Source organism: Mustelus asterias, unplaced genomic scaffold (genome assembly GCF_964213995.1).
Source record: "Mustelus asterias unplaced genomic scaffold, sMusAst1.hap1.1 HAP1_SCAFFOLD_92, whole genome shotgun sequence".
NCBI classification, from domain to species: domain Eukaryota; kingdom Metazoa; phylum Chordata; class Chondrichthyes; order Carcharhiniformes; family Triakidae; genus Mustelus; species Mustelus asterias.
The window spans coordinates 951,902-970,497 of record NW_027590141.1 but is presented as its reverse complement, the minus strand read 5'-3'; the positions used below and the strand labels follow the sequence as shown (position 1 = coordinate 970,497).

General features: G+C 46.1%; 1 protein-coding gene, 2 non-coding genes and 1 pseudogene across 3 annotated transcripts in view; 1 reads left to right on the top strand and 3 right to left on the bottom strand.

Moving 5' to 3' along the window:
- Window positions 1-575: 575 nt before the first annotated feature.
- LOC144484124 (uncharacterized) overlaps window positions 576-18,596 on the top strand; it is an 89,664-nt gene continuing 71,643 nt past the window's right edge. Inside the window, 8 exon segments of the mRNA XM_078202673.1 lie at window positions 576-766; window positions 3,955-4,121; window positions 7,696-7,753; window positions 9,194-9,314; window positions 12,250-12,306; window positions 12,783-12,836; window positions 13,206-13,273; window positions 13,517-13,654. Of these exon segments, the coding sequence (XP_078058799.1) occupies window positions 576-766; window positions 3,955-4,121; window positions 7,696-7,753; window positions 9,194-9,314; window positions 12,250-12,306; window positions 12,783-12,836; window positions 13,206-13,273; window positions 13,517-13,654 (854 nt within the window).
- Window positions 1,684-1,755, bottom strand: trnaq-cug (transfer RNA glutamine (anticodon CUG)). The gene has a single exon. It is a non-coding gene; the product is annotated as a tRNA-Gln (tRNA).
- Window positions 7,172-7,243, bottom strand: trnae-cuc (transfer RNA glutamic acid (anticodon CUC)). The gene has a single exon. It is a non-coding gene; the product is annotated as a tRNA-Glu (tRNA).
- The window catches only part of LOC144484111 (uncharacterized), a 28,195-nt pseudogene continuing 25,247 nt past the window's right edge, over window positions 15,649-18,596 (bottom strand).

Here is an 18,596-nt window from a genome sequence, read left to right as displayed (position 1 = left end):
ACGTAACATGACCAATCAATCTAACACGCACATCTTTGGATTGTGCGCCGGGTGCTCGGTTTTCTTCCACACACGCAGACAGAGGGAGAATGTGCAAACTGCACACAGTCACCCGAAGCCAGAACTGAACCTCGGGCCCTGGTACTGCGAGGCAGCAGTGCTAACCACAAAACGCACAGTTGTCCGATATCATTCACTGAGTCACCTGTCCGCAGTTAAGCAAGAGTTGGGTGTTGAGAATAGTGGTTCCACTGAGATTAGAACTCGGATTGTTGGATTCAAAGTCCAGAATGCTCACCGTTACACCATGGAACCAACAGGGCGCCAGCTGAAAGCAGGAGGTCTTTCACCCCGATCTCACACATACACACTCTTGCTCAGTTATTGCCAGGCTCCAGTCGAAGGGTTGTTGTTGTTTGACACCAACTGCTCCTTTGATTCGACAGAGCGTCAAAGAGTGGCGAAAGATGAAAAAAGAAAAACACTGATGCTGCAAGCATCTGGCGCCAGAGTCTCAGCAAAGTGCACTGACAAATTGTCCTCTCGATTCGTACTTGGTGAAAAATGTAAACGAAATGTTCTTGAGAAAATCAATTATCAGCATTGGCGAAGGAAAGGAAGGTTCCGCCGAGATTTGCACTCAGATCGCTGGATTCAAAGGACAGAGAGCTCACCATTACACCACGGAACACAGAACCCGTCAAGGAACTGCAAATGACCTGCGAAACCTGACTATTTCTGGAGATATCTCCCGAAAGCTCTTGCGGTGAAATGATTTGCTGTAGATTTGGGGCACTCTGTCTTCTGAGCGTTTCTGCTTTCAACGGTGGCGCATAACGATACGTTGTTGTCACACTTGCTGTTGCTGTCACACCGAAGGAAAGAGATCAAATTATTCGAGTGACCATTTGCCAGCGGTGGGCGCGTTCTGGGATATGTGGTGTACCAGAGAGCGCTCTGGAATCTGAATCCAACAGCCCGAGTTTGCATCGTGGCGGAGCCTTGCTTTTTTTTGCTAAAACCTATGATGGGTTTGCAGGAGGGCATTTTATTTTAAATAGTCAGAAAGTGGAAATCTAAACATTGACGAAATCTCAGCAAATTCCACGGCAATCAAATTGCAGACGCTGCAGCGGATGCCTCTCCTGGTGTCATTGCATCAGCCCCAGAGGATGATAGCTCAGGAATACAATGCGCTGAGAGACAGGGAAGCCACTGTAGACAGGGGGGTCCATCTTCATGTGTCGTGTCATTCACTCACTCATCTGTCCCAATTTAAAGAGTTCGGAAGCGAGAGGCCAGAGTGCGATCCGTTACACCATGGAATCGACTGCACTGTGACCGAAGACACAAGACTTTTCTCCCAAAACACACACACGTACCTACACTCGCTCTCTCTCTCTCTCACACACACACACACTTGCACAATAATTGCTGGACTCCATTCGAATGGCTGTTGCTGTTTGGCACCAGCTGCTCCTTTCTTTCGACAGAGGAGTTAAAGAGAAGATAAAATATGAAAAGACATTGACGCGGCAGGCATCTGGCGCCAGAGGCTCAGCAATGCGCATTGTAATTGCAGTTGAACTGGCTGACAAATTGCCCTCTCGATTCGTACTTTGTGAAAAAATTGAACGAAACGCCCTCCGGCAAATCAACCATCAGCATTGACTAATTAAAGCAAGGTTCCGCCGAGATTTGAACTCGGATCGCTAGATTCAGAGCCCAGAGTGCTCACCATTACACCACGGAACCCAACACGCAATAGCAGCCCGCAAATAATCATGCAATACCTGTGCCAGTTTGAACAGCAGTGAGAAAAACCATTCCCATTCCCCAATTCCGTCAATTACCCACAGCAATTCATATTGACATTGCCCTTGCTGTTTCCTCCTAAAATAATGAGTACTCTACCTTCAACTGCATTGAATTTCACTGCAGCTCACCACATTCAAAGGGCAATGTGAGCATCGACCTGTTATAAACTTTATTGTAGTAAATCCAGTGAACAGCGTTAGCTGTTCACCTTCTGTTTTCGTCACATTGGAAGCCAGTGTGAAAATGTGAACAATTTCTAACCTTAACAGACAGGAAGGAGAGTGTGACTGTGGATAATTGGCACTGTGCACATTGCTGTAATCAGTATCTGGGAGAATCGGGCAGGTGGGATCCTGGTCAACTAGTGGTGAGGGATCGGCGTTTTCAGGGTCGCAGACTGGCTTCGATGGACTAAGATTTTTTTGCAATGAAAAAAAAACTTGAAGTACTTCCTGATCGATAGCAGCTCTGTCAGAATCAGTGGAGTGAAATTTGTAGTTTTGCTTGCGAACTGGAAATGTCACATGTGCAACAGGTCAAGGACAAACACAGAGAGTGAAGGACAGTGATAGGTTGTAAGGTTCTGCCGATAGAGATCGTGATGCAAGGTAACGTCAGGGTGTTAATGGGCCAGATTTAACCGTTTACACTGACAAAAATATCACGCATTTCTGGATAAAAATTCCCAGGCTAAGAAGAAAACTTCTCACCGAATGAACATTAAACTCTTTCACCTTTATTGATTGCAGTTTTCATTCAGACACTGAGGTCAACAAAGCGGGATGGAAAAAGATTCAGTTTGATTGGTGACGCTGCCGGAGGGATGGAGAGCTGGAGTCACCCAGGAAAGCAGCAAAGTTTAAACACGATGGAGTCTAACGTGGGGCTGCAATCGACGATTCTGAAATTACATCTGATATGCTGCGACTAAGCGAACCGTCCTCCTGCTGTAGCGATGCTTGCACCCTTTCTTAACATACGTGAAGCCAAACGCTGTTTCCATCTGGTGTCTCAGCTTGTTCTGAATTCAAAGTTTACAGTTAACCGATCAATAAAATCCCCACCGTTACATTGCATTCCTCTCAGTCAGCAGTAACATCATTCCCGTCTTCTATTTATTTGCTGCACCTCCTTCCAAACATTACAAACTCCTCTTACATCTTTCACTCTGATCTTTTCTCTGAAACATTTCATGATTAAACTTTTGAACTATTGTGGATAATTTTGTGACGGTAAAAAGCTGTTCATTTCCAAGGGGGAGCTAAAGCACATTGACGCACACAGAGAAACCCAGACACATACACGCACCCAGCGTGACAGAGGCCGAAGGAGAGACAACACACTGAAAACACAACCTGGCTCCGTCTCTGTTCCATTTCTGACTGCAGGTTCCGTGATGCTTTTGTGAATGAACGGAAATGTGAACCGCCCGAGTGTTTGGGTGGATTTGATTCAATTCGCTCTGTGGACACAGAGTTAAAACCAGGAATAATCAGAAGCGGGAAATCCCAATGGATTCAAACTCCATCACGTTAACCAGCCGGCCACGATGACTGGCGCTATGAGCTATGAAGCCAACCGCATGCCCATTTTAACAGTTACTCTTCTATAACCAGTGGAACGAGCATCAGAGCGAAGATTTTGTGGGTAATATTTGATTCATAGGAAATGTCTGAGATGGACAATACGAAGTTCAAAGATGTTAATGGAAAGCGGCAGAATTTGAAATGTGTCAGTTACTTTCTGTGATCACTGTCTGCCGTGTGTTTGCCGTGTGATTCTTCGTCAGAGCTTATTTCTGATGTTATATGTCTGACTTTTCCAACTCTAGTGCAAGTTCATGCAGCTGGAAGATTAATCTTGCTTCGCCCTTCACAGATGCTGTGAGGTGTGTTTGCATTCAATGAAGAATTATAGAAAGTTATTCAGTTCTTGGGTGGAAATCAAACTCGAACCACCGTACTGAATCCTGACCACGAAACTTCCAGTGAAGCTGATTTAAGAGATTTGCAATTAGTTGATCATCATCGCTTTAGTCATTGCTTCATTTCAGGCCACTTTCGCCTGAGACACATGCACTCAATCATGATATCAATTTATGATTCCAGTAAAACGCACCTCTTTCCTTGTGTTCAGATCCAATTATCCCCATAAACGGAGCAAATTCAAAATGTTCTACTTAGTTATCGACTGTTATAAACCCCGGGCCCAATGCGGTGAAAACACTGATTCGGCACCAATAGATCACCCGGACTCCACCATCACCAGCTCAATGTTGCACTTGTCCATCATTCCTTGTGTCAGTGAGTCCATCCTCTCTTGCTCTCTAACACATAGCTTCCGTTTTGTTCCCATTACAGAGCAATTCCCGACTTAAATGCTGCAATAACTCAACAGTTCAATTAAAGTTTCGTGAGAAACGAGAATAATTCTGAAATATGAATCAGTGAGCAATAACAAGCATTTGGAAATGTTTCTACGCGGTCTTGAACCAGGAACGTTTCGCGTGTGAAATGAACGTGATAACCACTACACTGCAGAGACACAGCAGTCCTTGCAGCTGAAGCAGGTTTACTGGAGAAGCAACAAAACTGCTTCCACAATCCCGTTAGTTTCTCATTTTACATTGCCTCTTCTGGTTCCTCTCATCAAAATGAATGATAATACATTCCACTGCGAAACATTTTGGCGATCACGTGTTTGACCAACTTTATTCTTAACGTTTAAAGCAAATTAAGTGAGTATCTGACGGTGGGGGAATTTGAACCCAGTCCTCCACAAATAGCGCTATCCTCAATTTAGTGTCCTCGAATTCTCATCAGTGACACCATCAGAAGTGATTGCTACCAGAGCTGTTATTGGCAGTGAACAGAACCAATGAGGTGGGATTGGATCACATGTCCCGTTGAGTCTCCTCCGCCACTGAAGATCAAGACGTGTGCCCAGCTCAACAACCACCTCATCTCAGGAATCAATTCAATGAAGCTTGGTTCCACCCAGACATGGAGAGAATATAATGAATAAAAAAGAACAAAAGAGGGGAATTGGATGGAGAGACTGAGCGAGGGAATAACCGACGCAGATCTACAAAGAGAAAGAAAGAGACAGAGTCGGGAAGACACTGAACGGAAAAAATGCCAATTCCATTTGATTTGAATTAAAGAAAAAGAAAGTTGAAAGCATTGAAAACAGCAAATGCTACGGTCATAAAAATATATTCTGGCAATGGTGCTGAAGAATTCAGATTCAGATCTTACCGCAATCCGAGCTAAGCTGTTCCTACGCTACAACACTGCCATCTAACCGCCAATGCTACAATTTGCCCAAGATTGCCCGGTTTACAAATATCAGGTCAAATCCAACGCCGCAAATTACCATCAGTCTACTCCTGATCATCTGTAACGTGACGGAAGGGGCAATAAACAATGATATCAGGAGGAATTCCAATTCAAACTGGAGGAACATCGCCCGATCTCCCGAGTCGGCACTTACTGCGTTCCAGACTTAACACTGAATTCAACAACTTCAGAGCATCTCCTTTCCTCCATCCTCACCCAATTTCCATTTATTTTGTTTTATTTCGTTTGATCTTATTTATTTATTTTTATTGTTTTATATCTTCTTTTATATATATATTTATTTTTTTAATTTCCATGTATTGCATTGTTTATTTAAAATCTCACTTTCCATTTTGTTGCTCCCTCTCCCTCCACCCCACTCGGGCCGTCTCTTACATTTCCTTTGTTCTGCCGTTTACACATTCTGGTCTCTTAATGGGCGGCCAGCAGCACCCTTCTCAGCCATGATCACCACCATTAAAATTCCCTTTTTCTTAATTTATATGCAGCACCTTTGTCACCCACCCCACACCCATATCCCTCACCATTACAGTATAAATCTCGTCCAAATTTCTTTGTCTTCAGCTCTGACGATGGGTCATCCAGATTTTGAACGTTAGCTCTATTCTCCCTTCACAGGTGCTTTCAGACCTGTTGAGATTTTCCAGCGTTTTCTGTTCTTGTTTTAGATTCCAGCATCCACAGTAAATGTGTTTATTCAATAGACACTTGTCAGACAGACTTGTCCCTGGTATACAAAAAAATGCTAAAATGGAAACAAAGCGCCAAGTTAGCATGGATAGGTTAGATTAAAACGCTCGCAGGCAGTTTTCTTGGTGATCTCGTGGTTAGGATTTGGCGCTTTCACCGCAGCGGTTCGATTCCTGGTCAGGGAATCAAGCTTTATTGTTTTCTTGCAGCACATGATTTAAGTGGAGTTGGAATTACTTCCTGATCGAAAACAGGAGTGATATTGGTGCCAGTTTCAACAGTACAGAGAAAAATACGTCCCATTCCACAAACCCGTCAATTACCCACAACAATTTGTATTTGCATTGCCTCTTTTGGTTCCTCCAGTCAAAATGAATAATGAGATATTCTCGTAGAATCCCTATTGTACAGAAGGAGGTCGGTCGGCCCATCGAGTGCGCACCGACAACAATCCCATCCACGCCCTATTCCCGGAAACCCACATGTTTACCCTGATAATCCCGCTGACAGGCGGGTCAATTTAGCATGGCCAAGCAACCGAACTCACACATGTTTGGAAAGGAAACCGGAGCACACGGAGGAAACCCACGCAGACACGGGGAGAACGTGCATACTCCGCACAGAGTGACCCGAGAAATTTAACCTGAGCCACTGGCGCTGTGAGGCATCATTGCGAACCACTGTGAAACCATGCCGTCCTATTCTACTGCATTTTATTTTACTGCAGTGTTAGTACCAACCTGTGATAAACCATTTTGTGGTAATTCTGCTGATCAACATTAACTTATCAGCGTTAATGGACGGTGGTTTCCAGCCCCAAGTTGGGGGCCACTGTTTGTATAGAAGGAGGTTTGTACAGAAGAAGCAACTTTGCTGCTTTTCTGGGTGAACTCCAGCTCTCCATTCCTCCGGCAGCGTCACCGTTCAAACTGAGTCTTTCTCCATCCCACGCTGTTAATCTCAAAGCTCCTGCCTTCTGAGTGAAAACTGCCTCCACTTCACTGGAGGTCGGAGAGTTACAATTAGAGGTCTTCTTGTCACTGAGTCCGAGATTTGGACCCAGACCTGCGAGGTATTTGTGTCAGTGGAAACAACAAAACCTACTCCATCAACAGCCAGATCTTAGCCCACATCACCATCTATATCGTCAGCGCTTTGTATCCTATTTCTCTCTCTTTTTTTGTTCTTGGTATGTGACATTTCCAATTCAGACACAAAAGAGGAAATCTACCTACCACTGATTCCCACAGAACTGGTACAAACCTGGAAGGAACGCAGGATTTTTACGCAACAGTAAACCTACTTTCCCTGACCGGGAATCGAACCCGGGCCGCGGCGGTGAGAGCACCGAATCCTAACCACTAGACCACCAGGGAAGCTGGCCCAAGCTCTTTAAAAGATTGATTTATCCATGAGCCTGTTGCCTTTTATTTTTATTTCAGACTTTTTATTCACCAAAAACAAGTTTCTCCTTTAAATTGTCATGTTTAGATCGAACCCAAGGTACTGTTTAGCCAATGAAAACAACGAATCCTGTTAGATGCAACATGAAATCGACCGTGAGGTGAAATAGTCCCGCAAGCTGGTCATGTGGCACTTCCAATTTCCAAAACCCACCAAACTGATCGCTGTGGCTTCTGTCGGGGGGGGGGGGGGGGGGGGGAGAGCTCCGCACTGCACATGCGCAGCTTCCCCTCTCCCTTGGACATGCGCAGCCCCAGGCCTTGGGGGAGTGGACAGATTCAATCTACCTCCTGTCCTCAGCATTCCTCCTGTGGGATAGTAACTGTTGGACTGCTTTTGTTAAACTCGTTCTGTGATTTTAAAGGGTTCAGTAGTGCAATCGACACAGTTAAACAGTCCTTAAAAGAGGCCAGCATCTGTGAGTAAAACACTTTCTTTTCTCCCCCTTTCAGGTGAGGAATTCCCACTCACCTGAAGAAGGAGCTTATGGCTCCGAAAGCTTGTGGCTTTGCTACCAAATAAACCTGTTGGACTTTAACCTGGTGTTGTTAAACTACCCAGGACAGGAAGCAGTGAGCATGGATCTGTCAATCAGCCTCAATCAGCACCTTCAGGAGAATTGGGAGGGTGAATATTAGATACAGCAGAGTGAGAATGGAGGGAGAGTGTGTGGGATGGAGATTTACAGCTTTTGGGGAATGAGAGAGGAAAGAATGTTCCATAGAAACTAGAATTGTCTGTTCTGAATTTCTATCCTGTGCTGACATTGTTGAATTTTTCAAACTCGTATACAGGATATGAGAAGGTGAGGATTAACAGACCAAAATCTTGAAACAAACATCACACCAGCATCTGACACCCTCACTCAATTCATCAAACCTGAATATTATCAGCCTTTGAATCTAGAAGGAGAAATGTTTCTCCCTTCTGTCTGCGAAAACAGGTCTTTAATATCAATGTGACTGGAAAAGCACCAAGGCACAGATACACCCGAGTGAGAGTGTTCCAGTGCACTGAGTGTGGAAAGAGCTTTAACCAGTTACACAGCCTGAAAATACATCACAGCATTCACAGCGGGGAGAGACTGTACCCGTGTTCTGTGTGAGATTTAACTGATTGTTTAACCTGGAGAGTGACAAGGACACCCGCACCATGGAGAAACCGTGGAAATGTGGGGACTGTGGGAAGAGATACAGACCCCCCTGTGACCTGGAAATCCATCGACGCAGTCACACCGGGGAGAGGCCATTTACCTGCTCTGAGTGTGAGAAGTGATACATTCAGTTATCCCACCTGCTCAGACACAAAGTCACTCACAGCAATGAGAGACCCTTCAAATGTTCTGACTGTGGAAGCGGCTTCAAACATGCTGCGGATCTGAGAGAGCACGAGCGCATTCACACTGAGGAGAGACCGTTCAGCTGCTCTCACTGCACAAAGACATTCAGAACATCATCCAACCTGCGGCAACACCAGCGAGTTCACACCGGGGAGAGACCGTTCACCTGCTCTGTGTGTGGGAAGGGATTCACTCAGTCATCCAGCCTGCTGAAACACAAAGTCACTCACACCCAGGAGAGACCCTTTAAATGCTCTGACTGTGGGAGAGGCTTCAAAAGCTCAGGTGAACTGATGTCCCACAAACGCTTTCACACTGCAGAGGGACTGTTCACCTGCTCTGTGTGTGGGAAGGGATTCAATCGGTCATCCCACCTGCAGACACACCAGTGAGTTCATACTGGGGAGAGACCATTCACCTGCTGTGTGTGTGGAAAGGGATTCACTCAGTCATCCCACCTACAGAATCACAAAGTCACTCACAGCAATGAGAGACCCTTTAAATGCTCTGACTGTGGGAGCAGCTTCAAAAGTGCTGCGGATCTGAATATCCACCAGCGCATTCACACTGAGGAGAGACCGTTCAGCTGCTCTCACTGCACAAAGAGGTTCAAAACCTCATCCAATCTGCGGGTACACCAGCGAGTTCACACTGGGAAGAGGCCATTCACTTGTTCTGTGTGTGGGAAGGGATTCACTCAGTCATCTGGTCTGACAACACACAAAGTCACTCACAGCAATGAGAGACCTTTTAAATGCTCTGACTGTGGGCGTGGCTTCAAAAGTGCTGCGGATCTGATGATTCACCAGCGCATTCACAGTGAGGAGAGACCGTTCAGCTGCTCTCACTGCACAAAGAGATTTAAAAGTTTACCCAATCTGCGGAAACACCAGCGAGTTCACACTGAGGAGAAACCATTCCCCTGCTAATCCCTCTAACCTACGCATCCCAGGACACTAAGGGCAATTTTAGCATGGCCAATCAACCTAACCTGCACATCTTTGGACTATGGGAGGAAACCCACGCAGACACGAGGAGAATGTGCAAACTCCACACAGACAGTGACCCAAGCCGGGAATCGAACCCAGGTCCCTGGAGCTGTGAAGCAACAGTGCTAACCACTGTGCTACCGTGCCACCCCGTGAAGCTTCTTGTAGTTTAATTGTGAATGTCAGTGCTGGAGAAATGCTATGTCTTAAATTGTATTCCCTTTTTAACTTAAAGAGAAATAGTCACTTTCCTTCACACACACAGATTAGTGTGGGTTTGATTATCAGTTTCTGTCATGGTGTTGTTGTGATGTATTTTCTGTTACTTTTATTTCTTATGAAAATAAAATAAAAATGGTATTTTGTAATGTGTATGTTGCTTCCTGAGCTTTAGCACACCTGTCACCTTTCTGCGTAGATTTTCTATGTTCTGTAATAATTGTATTAGTTTAAGTTTGTGTAGCTCTTGTACTTTTAGTTATTTGTCTTTCAGTAACTTGCTTCAGGCGTCAGCAGTCACTGAGAAATGAAACATCACACCTCAGATGTAGCAGTGAGGTCGATGAGCCTGAGGAACATCAATCATCAGGAAGTGACACCACACGTCCTTTTATTACAAGGAAGCAGACACACAAATTATCTTGTGTGTCGGGGAAGGGGGAACAGTGGGAGGGGGCGGGGCTCCCGGGTCCGCGCGCCTGAACCCGGAGACGTCACCGCAGAGCAGAGTGATTGCTATTGGCCGATTCAGGCAGGGCTCCATTGTGCCGTCACAATGACTCAGAGGGGCGTTCCCAGCACACAGTGTCCCATTGGCAGCAATATCACTGGTTACAGAAGCAAAACACTGCGGATTGGACACCAGCTCAGCGCGGCTGGCGGTCAAAGCCCCGCCCACCCGCACGTGTGCTCGGGTTCCGCCCCCTCATTGTCTACATGCAGCAGATTGACCAATGGCAACGCGTGGAGGACCGGATGGGCGCTGGTCCTCCAGCCAATCAGAGTCCGGGCTTTGTATCAATGACCGCGTGGAGCTCCCTGTGGACCTGAATGTGGGGGTTCGATCAGTAAGTTTGCTGATGGTCCAAAAATTGGTGATGTGGTAAATAGCGAGGAGGAAAACCTTAGATTACAGGATGATGTGGACGAGCTGGTTAGATGGATAGAACAGTGGCAAATGTAATTTAACCCCCTAAAGTCCGTGGTGAGGCATTTTGGGAGGACTAACAAGGCAAGGGAATAGACAATGAACAATAGGACGCCAGGAAGTGCAGAAGACCAGAGGGACCTTGGGGTGCATGTCCATCAGAGCCTGAAGACAGCAGGACAAATTGATAAAGTGGTTAAGAAGGATATGGGATTCTTGCCTTTTTTAACCGAGGCATAGAATATTAGAGCAAACAAGTTATGATTGAGCTGTATAAAAAGCTAGAGTACTGTCTGCAATTCGGGTCGCCACATTTTACCAAGGATGTGATTGCGCTAGAGAAGGTGCAGAGCAGATTCACCAGGATGCTGCCTGGGCTGGAAAGTTTCAGCCATGAAGAGAGGCTGGTGAGGCTGGAATTGTTCTCCCTAATTCAGAGAAGGCTGAGGGGGCCCTGATTGGGATGTACAAAAATATGAACCCTTAGTTCAAGTAACTTTAGTAGCTGGGTCAACATCCAGATTTAAGGTGAGGGGAAGGAGATTTAGAGGGGATTTGAGGGAAAAGATTTTCACCCAGAGGGTTGTGGAATCGGAAACTCACTGCCTGAAAGGGTGGTAGAGGTGGGAACGCTCAACATTAAGAAGCATTTAGATGAGCACTTGAAATGCCATCGCTTACAAGGCTACTACTGACCAAATGGTGGAAGGTGGGATTAGAACAGATCGATGCTTGAGAGCTGGCACAAATTCGATGGGCCAAAGGGCCTCTTGCTGTGCTTTAAAACTCTGAGGGCAGAAATATGACCAGTGTTGTTATGTGATAAATATCGGATGGTTCTGCAATAAAGTACATTTATTATTATTTCTAGTCTTGTAATATAGTACTGTAGCTACATCATATATTTCCAGTCAGAGTCATTACAGCACAGGAGGAGTTCATTGGACAACTCCAGTCCCTGCCGAGCAATTCTGTCAGTCTGGAGTGGGTCCCATTCTGTAACCCTGCAGCACCCATCCAATCACATTCAAAATTACTGACCATCTCTGCTTGACTCCCCTCATAGGCAGCAAGGTCAAGAACATGACCAATCACAACCCCCTGTATCTTAACCAATTTACAGATTTAGTGGAATGAGTGGGGAAAGAATGTTCCTTAGAAACTAGAATTTTACTTCTGAATTTTGATTCTGTATTGACGGTGATTTCTGCTGCAACTCCTTTACAGGATATCAGAAGGTTAAGATCCAGAGACGGAAATCCCAAACCAAACGTCACATCAAGATCTGACAGTCGCTCAATTCATCTGGACCTCAACATCATCGACCTTTGAATCTAGAAGGAGAAATATTTCTGTTTTTTCTGCTTCAGAAGGTTTAAACATCAGTGTGACTGGAAAGCACCAAGACACACACACACCAGAGTGAGAGTGTTCCAGTGCACTGAGTGTGGAAAGAGCTTTAACCATTTACATAGCCTGAAAATACATCGCAGCATTCACAGCGGGGAGAGACTGTACCCGTGTTCTGTGTGAGATTTAACTGATTGTTTAACCTGGAGAGTCGCAAGGACACCCGCACCAGGAAGAAACTGTGGAAATGTGGAGACTGTGGGAAGGGATTCAGTTTCCCATCTCAGCTGGAAACACATCGACACAATCACACTGGGGAGCGGCCATTCACCTGCCCTGTGTGTGGGAAGGGATTCACTCGGTCATCCAATCTGCTGAGTCACAATCTCACTCATACCAATGAGAGACCCTTTAAATGCTCTGACTGTGGGACTGGTTTCAAAAGGTCTCAGGATCTGGTGTCCCACCAGCGCATTCACACCGGGGAGAGACCGTTCAGCTGCTCTCACTGCCCAAAGAGGTTTAGAAGGTCATCCCACCTGCTGTCACACCAGCGCATTCACACTGAGGAGGGACTGTTTAGCTGCTCTCACTGCACAAAGCAGTTTCAAACATCATCCAACCTGCGGAAACACCAGCAAGTTCACACCGAGGAGTGGCCGTTCACCTGCTCTGTGTGTGGGAAGAGATTCACTCTGTCATCCAATCTGCTGAGACACCAGCAAGTTCACACTGGGGAGAGACCGTTCACCTGCTTCGAGTGTGGGAACAGATTCACCCGGTTATCCAGCCTGCAGAGACACAACGTCATTCACAACAGCGAGAGACCCTTTAAATGCTCTGACTGTGGGAGCGGATTCAAAAGGTCTCAGGATCTGATGGATCACCAGCGCACTCACACTGTGGAGAGACCGTTCAGCTGCTCTCACTGCACAAAGACATTTAGAAGATCATCCCACCTGCGGAATCACCAGCGAGTTCACACGAGGGAGCGGCCATTCACCTGCTCAGTGTGTGGGAGGGGATTCACTCAGTCATCCAGCCTGCAGAGACACAAAGTCACTCACAGCAATGAGCGACCCTTTAAATGCTCTGACTGCGGGAAAGATTTCAAAAGGTCTCACCAACTGTTGGTCCACCAGCGCATTCACACTGAGGAGAGACCATTCAGCTGCTCTCACTGCACAAAGAGGTTTACAACATCATCCTACCTGTGGGAACACCAGCGAGTTCACACCAATGAGCGACCCTTTAAATGCTCTGACTGTGGGAGTGGCTTCAAAAGGTCTCAGGATCTGGTGTCCCACCAGCGCATTCACACTGAGGAGCGACTGTTCACCTGCTCTCACTGCACAAAGAGCTTCAGAACTTCATCCAACCTGCGGAAACATGAGCGAGTTCACACCGGAGCGAAACCGTTCACATGCTCTCTGTGTGGGAAGGGATTCAGTGATTCATGCAACCTGCGAGAACACCAGCGAGTTCACACCGGGGAGAGGCCATTCACCCGCTCTCAGTGTGGGAAAGGATTCAGTGATTCATCCCTCCTGCTGAGACACCAGCGAATTCACAAGTGATTACTGGTGTTGGATTCTGCTGTTATTGCTGCTGTTAATCACATCCAGGACTGAACAGTGTTCATTCTGACAGTTGGTGAAGTGGGAGGGTCGGAGGGTTTCTTTCTGCTGGACTGGCCAGTCTCCCAACTTTGCTTCCAATGGGCTGATGCTCTTTGAGCCTGGGAGAGCACATTTCCACTGAAATGATCCACAAAAACTGATGAAGGACATTTTTTTATCCTGGATAGTAAATAGTGCTTTTCCTACGACTAAGGTAGATTTAAAATAAATACAGAAAGAACTGAAAAAACGCAGCAGGTCTGGCAGCATCTGTGGAGAGAGAAACAGAGTTAATGTTTCACGTCCAATGTAACTCTACTTCAGAACTAAAGAGAGGGAGAAATGTGATGGGTTTGATGCTGCTGAGAAAGGGGGGAGGGGCAGGGAGAACAAAAGGGAAAGTCAGGGATTGGTTAGAGGGCGGGTGAGATTAAATGACAAAAATGTCCTGGAACAAAAGGCAAAGGGAGAGGTAATGGTTGTTGGAAAGAAACAATAAGAAGTTTTAACAACAGCAGGTTAAAGTCCAACAGGAACCTGGTGTTGTTAAAACTCTTCATGTGTTTACCCCAGTCCAACGCCGGCATCTCCACATCATAAAGAAACAAAGCATTGGCCCAGAGTAAGTGTTAATGGTAGAATAAAGGACAGCTCTGTCTGGAAGCAAAAAAACATGAAAACAAGATGCAGACTGGCACTCGGCAAATAAAAAACAAATCAAAATGTAGGAGAGAGTTCAGGGTGTGAAGTTGTTGAACTCAATGTTGAGTCCAGAAGGCTGTAAAGTGCCTCATCGGAAGATGAGGGGCTGTTTGTCCAGCTTGTGTTGGGCTTCTCCGGAACATTGCAGCAGGCCGAAGACAGAAATGTGAGCGTGAGAGCAAGGTGGTGAATTCTAATGGCAAGCAAGCGGAAGGTCAGGGTCATGCTTGTGGACTGAGCAGAGGTGTTCCACAAAGAGGACAGGGAACAGGCTACAGATGAATTAAAGAGAAACAATTTGTGTCCAGAACATTGTGAACATCCTTTTACTCTGCTTGTCTTTGATCCTCAAGTCACTTTCTGTTTGTTTTAACCATGTTCTGTTTCATTAATAAACTTTTATCAGTAAAAATTTGATTTTGCTGGACTTTTTCTGACTATATTGATGCACTTTCGGGAAAGTAGGTGAGAGGGGTTGGCAGGCTCTTTAACAGAAAGTGACTCCCTCTAAGGTAATTGGCAAAGGAGCCAGAGGGGGAGATGAGATTTTATTTTTTTGTTTGACACAGCGAGTTGTTCTGATCTGCCTGAAAGCAGATTCAATAGAATCTTTCCAACGGGTAAAGACTTGAATGGGAAGAATTTGCAGGGCTGTGGGGAAAGAACAGAGCAGTTGGATGAATCAGAGAGTCCTTTCAAAGAGATAGCAGGGGCACGATGGGCTGAATGGACTCCTCCTGCAGCCTGTCATTCTCAGCCTCCTGCTTCTGTGCAGGTTAAAAGGGACAGATTTCAGTGCAGCCTTTTCCCTGTATATGTATTTAAAGAGACAGGTTTCTCTTTCGCTCTGAGAGACAGATATAACAATTGGTTGGAGGCCCATTTCCCACTCAGTCCTCCAGCACCTCCCAGTCTCTCTATTAGTGCGATCCCCATGGCAGTTTCCCAACTGGGGCGCAGGCCTCGTTATTCTCAGCTAAATTTAGCCCTCAGCTCCGTCGCCTGGCTCTCATTGACACGAGCAATAGAGAGACAGAAAGGTGCCCCAGGCTCAAATGGGATGTCGAAACTTGGGGCTTTAAATGAATTATTAAGATCTTTGTAATGATCAATAATTTAAAGAAATGAATTTAAACCCATTGAGTAAATGAAAGAATCACAAGACAAAACTTCAAGTTTTATGACTTTTACTCCGACAAACTGGAAGCAACAATGAGTAAACACTTTTTGTAGAAACAGCTCTTAAGCTGTAAAGTTGAACTTTGCCCTTTTACTCTCAACACACTCAAATATCCCACTCAATGGTTATGTTTTACTCTGCCTTGGAATGTTGACACTCAATTCTCCAAGAATGTGTCCGGCAAGGTGACTTTTCACTCCCCAAAAGTGTATTTCCATTGTTTTCCTTTTCCAGTCTGGCAACCTTTAATCCCAGAACTGAATTTCACAGTGATGGTTTTAACACAAGCAAGGTGAATCTTCCAGCCTTACTTCGCAATTCTCAGGAAATTGCGACCAACATTCGACATCAGAGCAGAAGTCGGCCATTTGGCCCTTTGAGTTTGCTCCACCATTGATTGAGATCATGGCTGATCTGTTTGTGTTGCATTCCACACTGTCATTCTACAGCCGATACTTTAGATTCCCTTACCAACAAGAATTGGTATAAAGGCAAAATTCTGCTGCTGCTGGAATCTGAAATATAAACAGAAAATGCTGGACAATCTCAGCAAGTCTGACAGCATCAGGCAAGGCAAGGAAAAGATGAGCTGGGTCACATGTCCCTCACAGTTCTTATCACAAATTTGGGGTAAAATAAATTAAACAATGCCTGAGAACGCTTTTTAACTTCTTAACCAACTATCTGCCACTGTTTGTTGATTGGTCAGACCTCCTCTTCACAGATTCGGGTATCTCAGCCGCTGAACATCAGCCGGTCCTGGAATAAGTTTAATTCTAACTCATTCTGAGTAAATATTCTCACCAGGTCCTCTGTCGGGGCCCTGCTAAGCAGCTTTAATGGTTCATGATTGCAGAAACTGAGCAGTCACAGGAATGTGGTCAAGATAGTCCAGTCCCATAATGCCTCACATTCAATCTGCAGTCCTTCAATTATAACAGAATATGTGGCTGTCTGTAGCTGCCTCGGCCATGGTCAACCCCAACACTGCCTTCCTGAACTGTTATAATGCCTGAGGTGTAGGTACACCCACAGTGCTGTTAGGGAGGGATTTCCAGCTACACATTCCAAACTTTCACTGGACTGTAGATGGATACCAGATTGACATATTCCATTCTACCACTCCCAAGGTGAGTTATTCCAATTCCTTTATTGTCCAGGACAATATATTCACAATATTTTTAAAACAGGAATTAAACATTCCCATTTGGTTTCAGGTACTAACATATTCTGTTAGTTTGTTCTTTATTGTCAATGTCAGGCTGGGGTTTTTTCCCTTGGAGCAAAGGAGGTTGAGGTGAGATTTGATAGAGGTGGACAAGATTCTGACAGGTTTAGATAAGGTGGACAAAGAAAAGCTGATACCATTAGCTGATGGGACAAGTACGAGGGGGACACAGATTAAAAGTTTCAGGTCAGAGATGTAGGGAGGGATGTGAGGAAGAATATTTTGATGCAGCGAATGGTAATGACCTGGAACTCGCTGCCTACGAGGGAGGAGGAAGTGGAGACAATAAACAATTACAAAGGAAATGAGATGGGCATCTGGGGGAGTTTCAAACAGAAATGCTGACTAAATATCTCTCAATTTCCTCACACCCGGTCACTCTGAAATTTAAAACAAGGTATTCGCAACAAGACTCAAAGAACATCAGCTCACTGGAGGCAAAGTTGTGAGACCGGCCAGTCCAGCAGAAAGAAACCCTCCGACCCTCCCCATTGACCAACTGTGAGAATGAACAAAATGCAGTCCTGGATGTAACTGAGAGCAGAAACAATAACAGCAGAATCCAACCCCTGTGAACTTGTTGGTGCCTCAGCAGCTGTGATGAAATTCCGAACACTTTTTATACACTGAGCAGGTGGACAGTTTCTCCCCAGTGTAACTTCACTGATGTCTCAACAGGTGGGATAACTGAGTGAATTCCTTCCCACACTGAGAGCAGGTGAATGGTCTCTCCCCATGTGAATTCGCTGGTGTCTCTGCAGGTTGGGTAACTGAGTGAATTCCGTCCCACACTGAGAGCAGGTGAATGGTCTCTCCCCATGTGAATTCGCTGGTGTCTCTGCAGGTTGGATAACTGACTGAAACCCTTCCCACACTGAGAGCAAGTAAATGGCCTCTCCCCAGTGTGAACTCACTGGTGTCTCCGCAGGTGGGATGACTGAGTGAATCTCTTCCCACACTGTGAGCAGGTGAACGGCCTCTCTCCAGTGTGAATGTGCTGGTGTTTCTGCTGGGTGGATAAGTGACTGAAACCCTTCCCACACTGAGAGCAGGTAAATGGCCTCTCCCCAGTGTGAACTCGCTGGTGTGTCCGCAGCTCGGATGACCGAGTGAATCTCTTCCCACACTGAGAGCAGGTGAATGGCCTCTCCCCAGTGTGAACTCGCTGGTGTGTCCGCAGCTCGGATGACCGAGTGAATCTCTTCCCACACTGAGAGCAGGTGAATGGCCTCTCCCCAGTGTGAACTCGCTGGTGTGTCTGCAGGTCGGATGACCGAGTTAATCCCTTCCCACACTGAGAGCAGGTGAATGGCCTCTCCCCGGTGTGAACTCGCTGATGTGTCCGCAGGTCGGATGACCGAGTGAATCTCTTCCCACAACGAGAGCAGATGAATGGCCTCTCCCCAGTATGAATTCGCATGTGTGTCCATAGATTGGATAACTGGTTGAATCCCTTCCTACACCGGGAGCAGGTGAACGGTCTCTCCCCAGTGTGAATTCGCTGGTGTCTCTGCAAAGTGGATAACACAGTGAATCCCTTTCCACACTGAGAGCAGGTGAACGGTCTCTCTCCGGTGTGAACTCGCTTGTGTGACTGCAGGCTGGGCAACAGAGCGAATCCCTCCCCACACTGAGAGCAGATGAATGGCCTCTCCCCAGTGTGGCTGCGCCGATGAGCATCCAGCAGAGAGGGAGCTCTGTATCTCTTCCC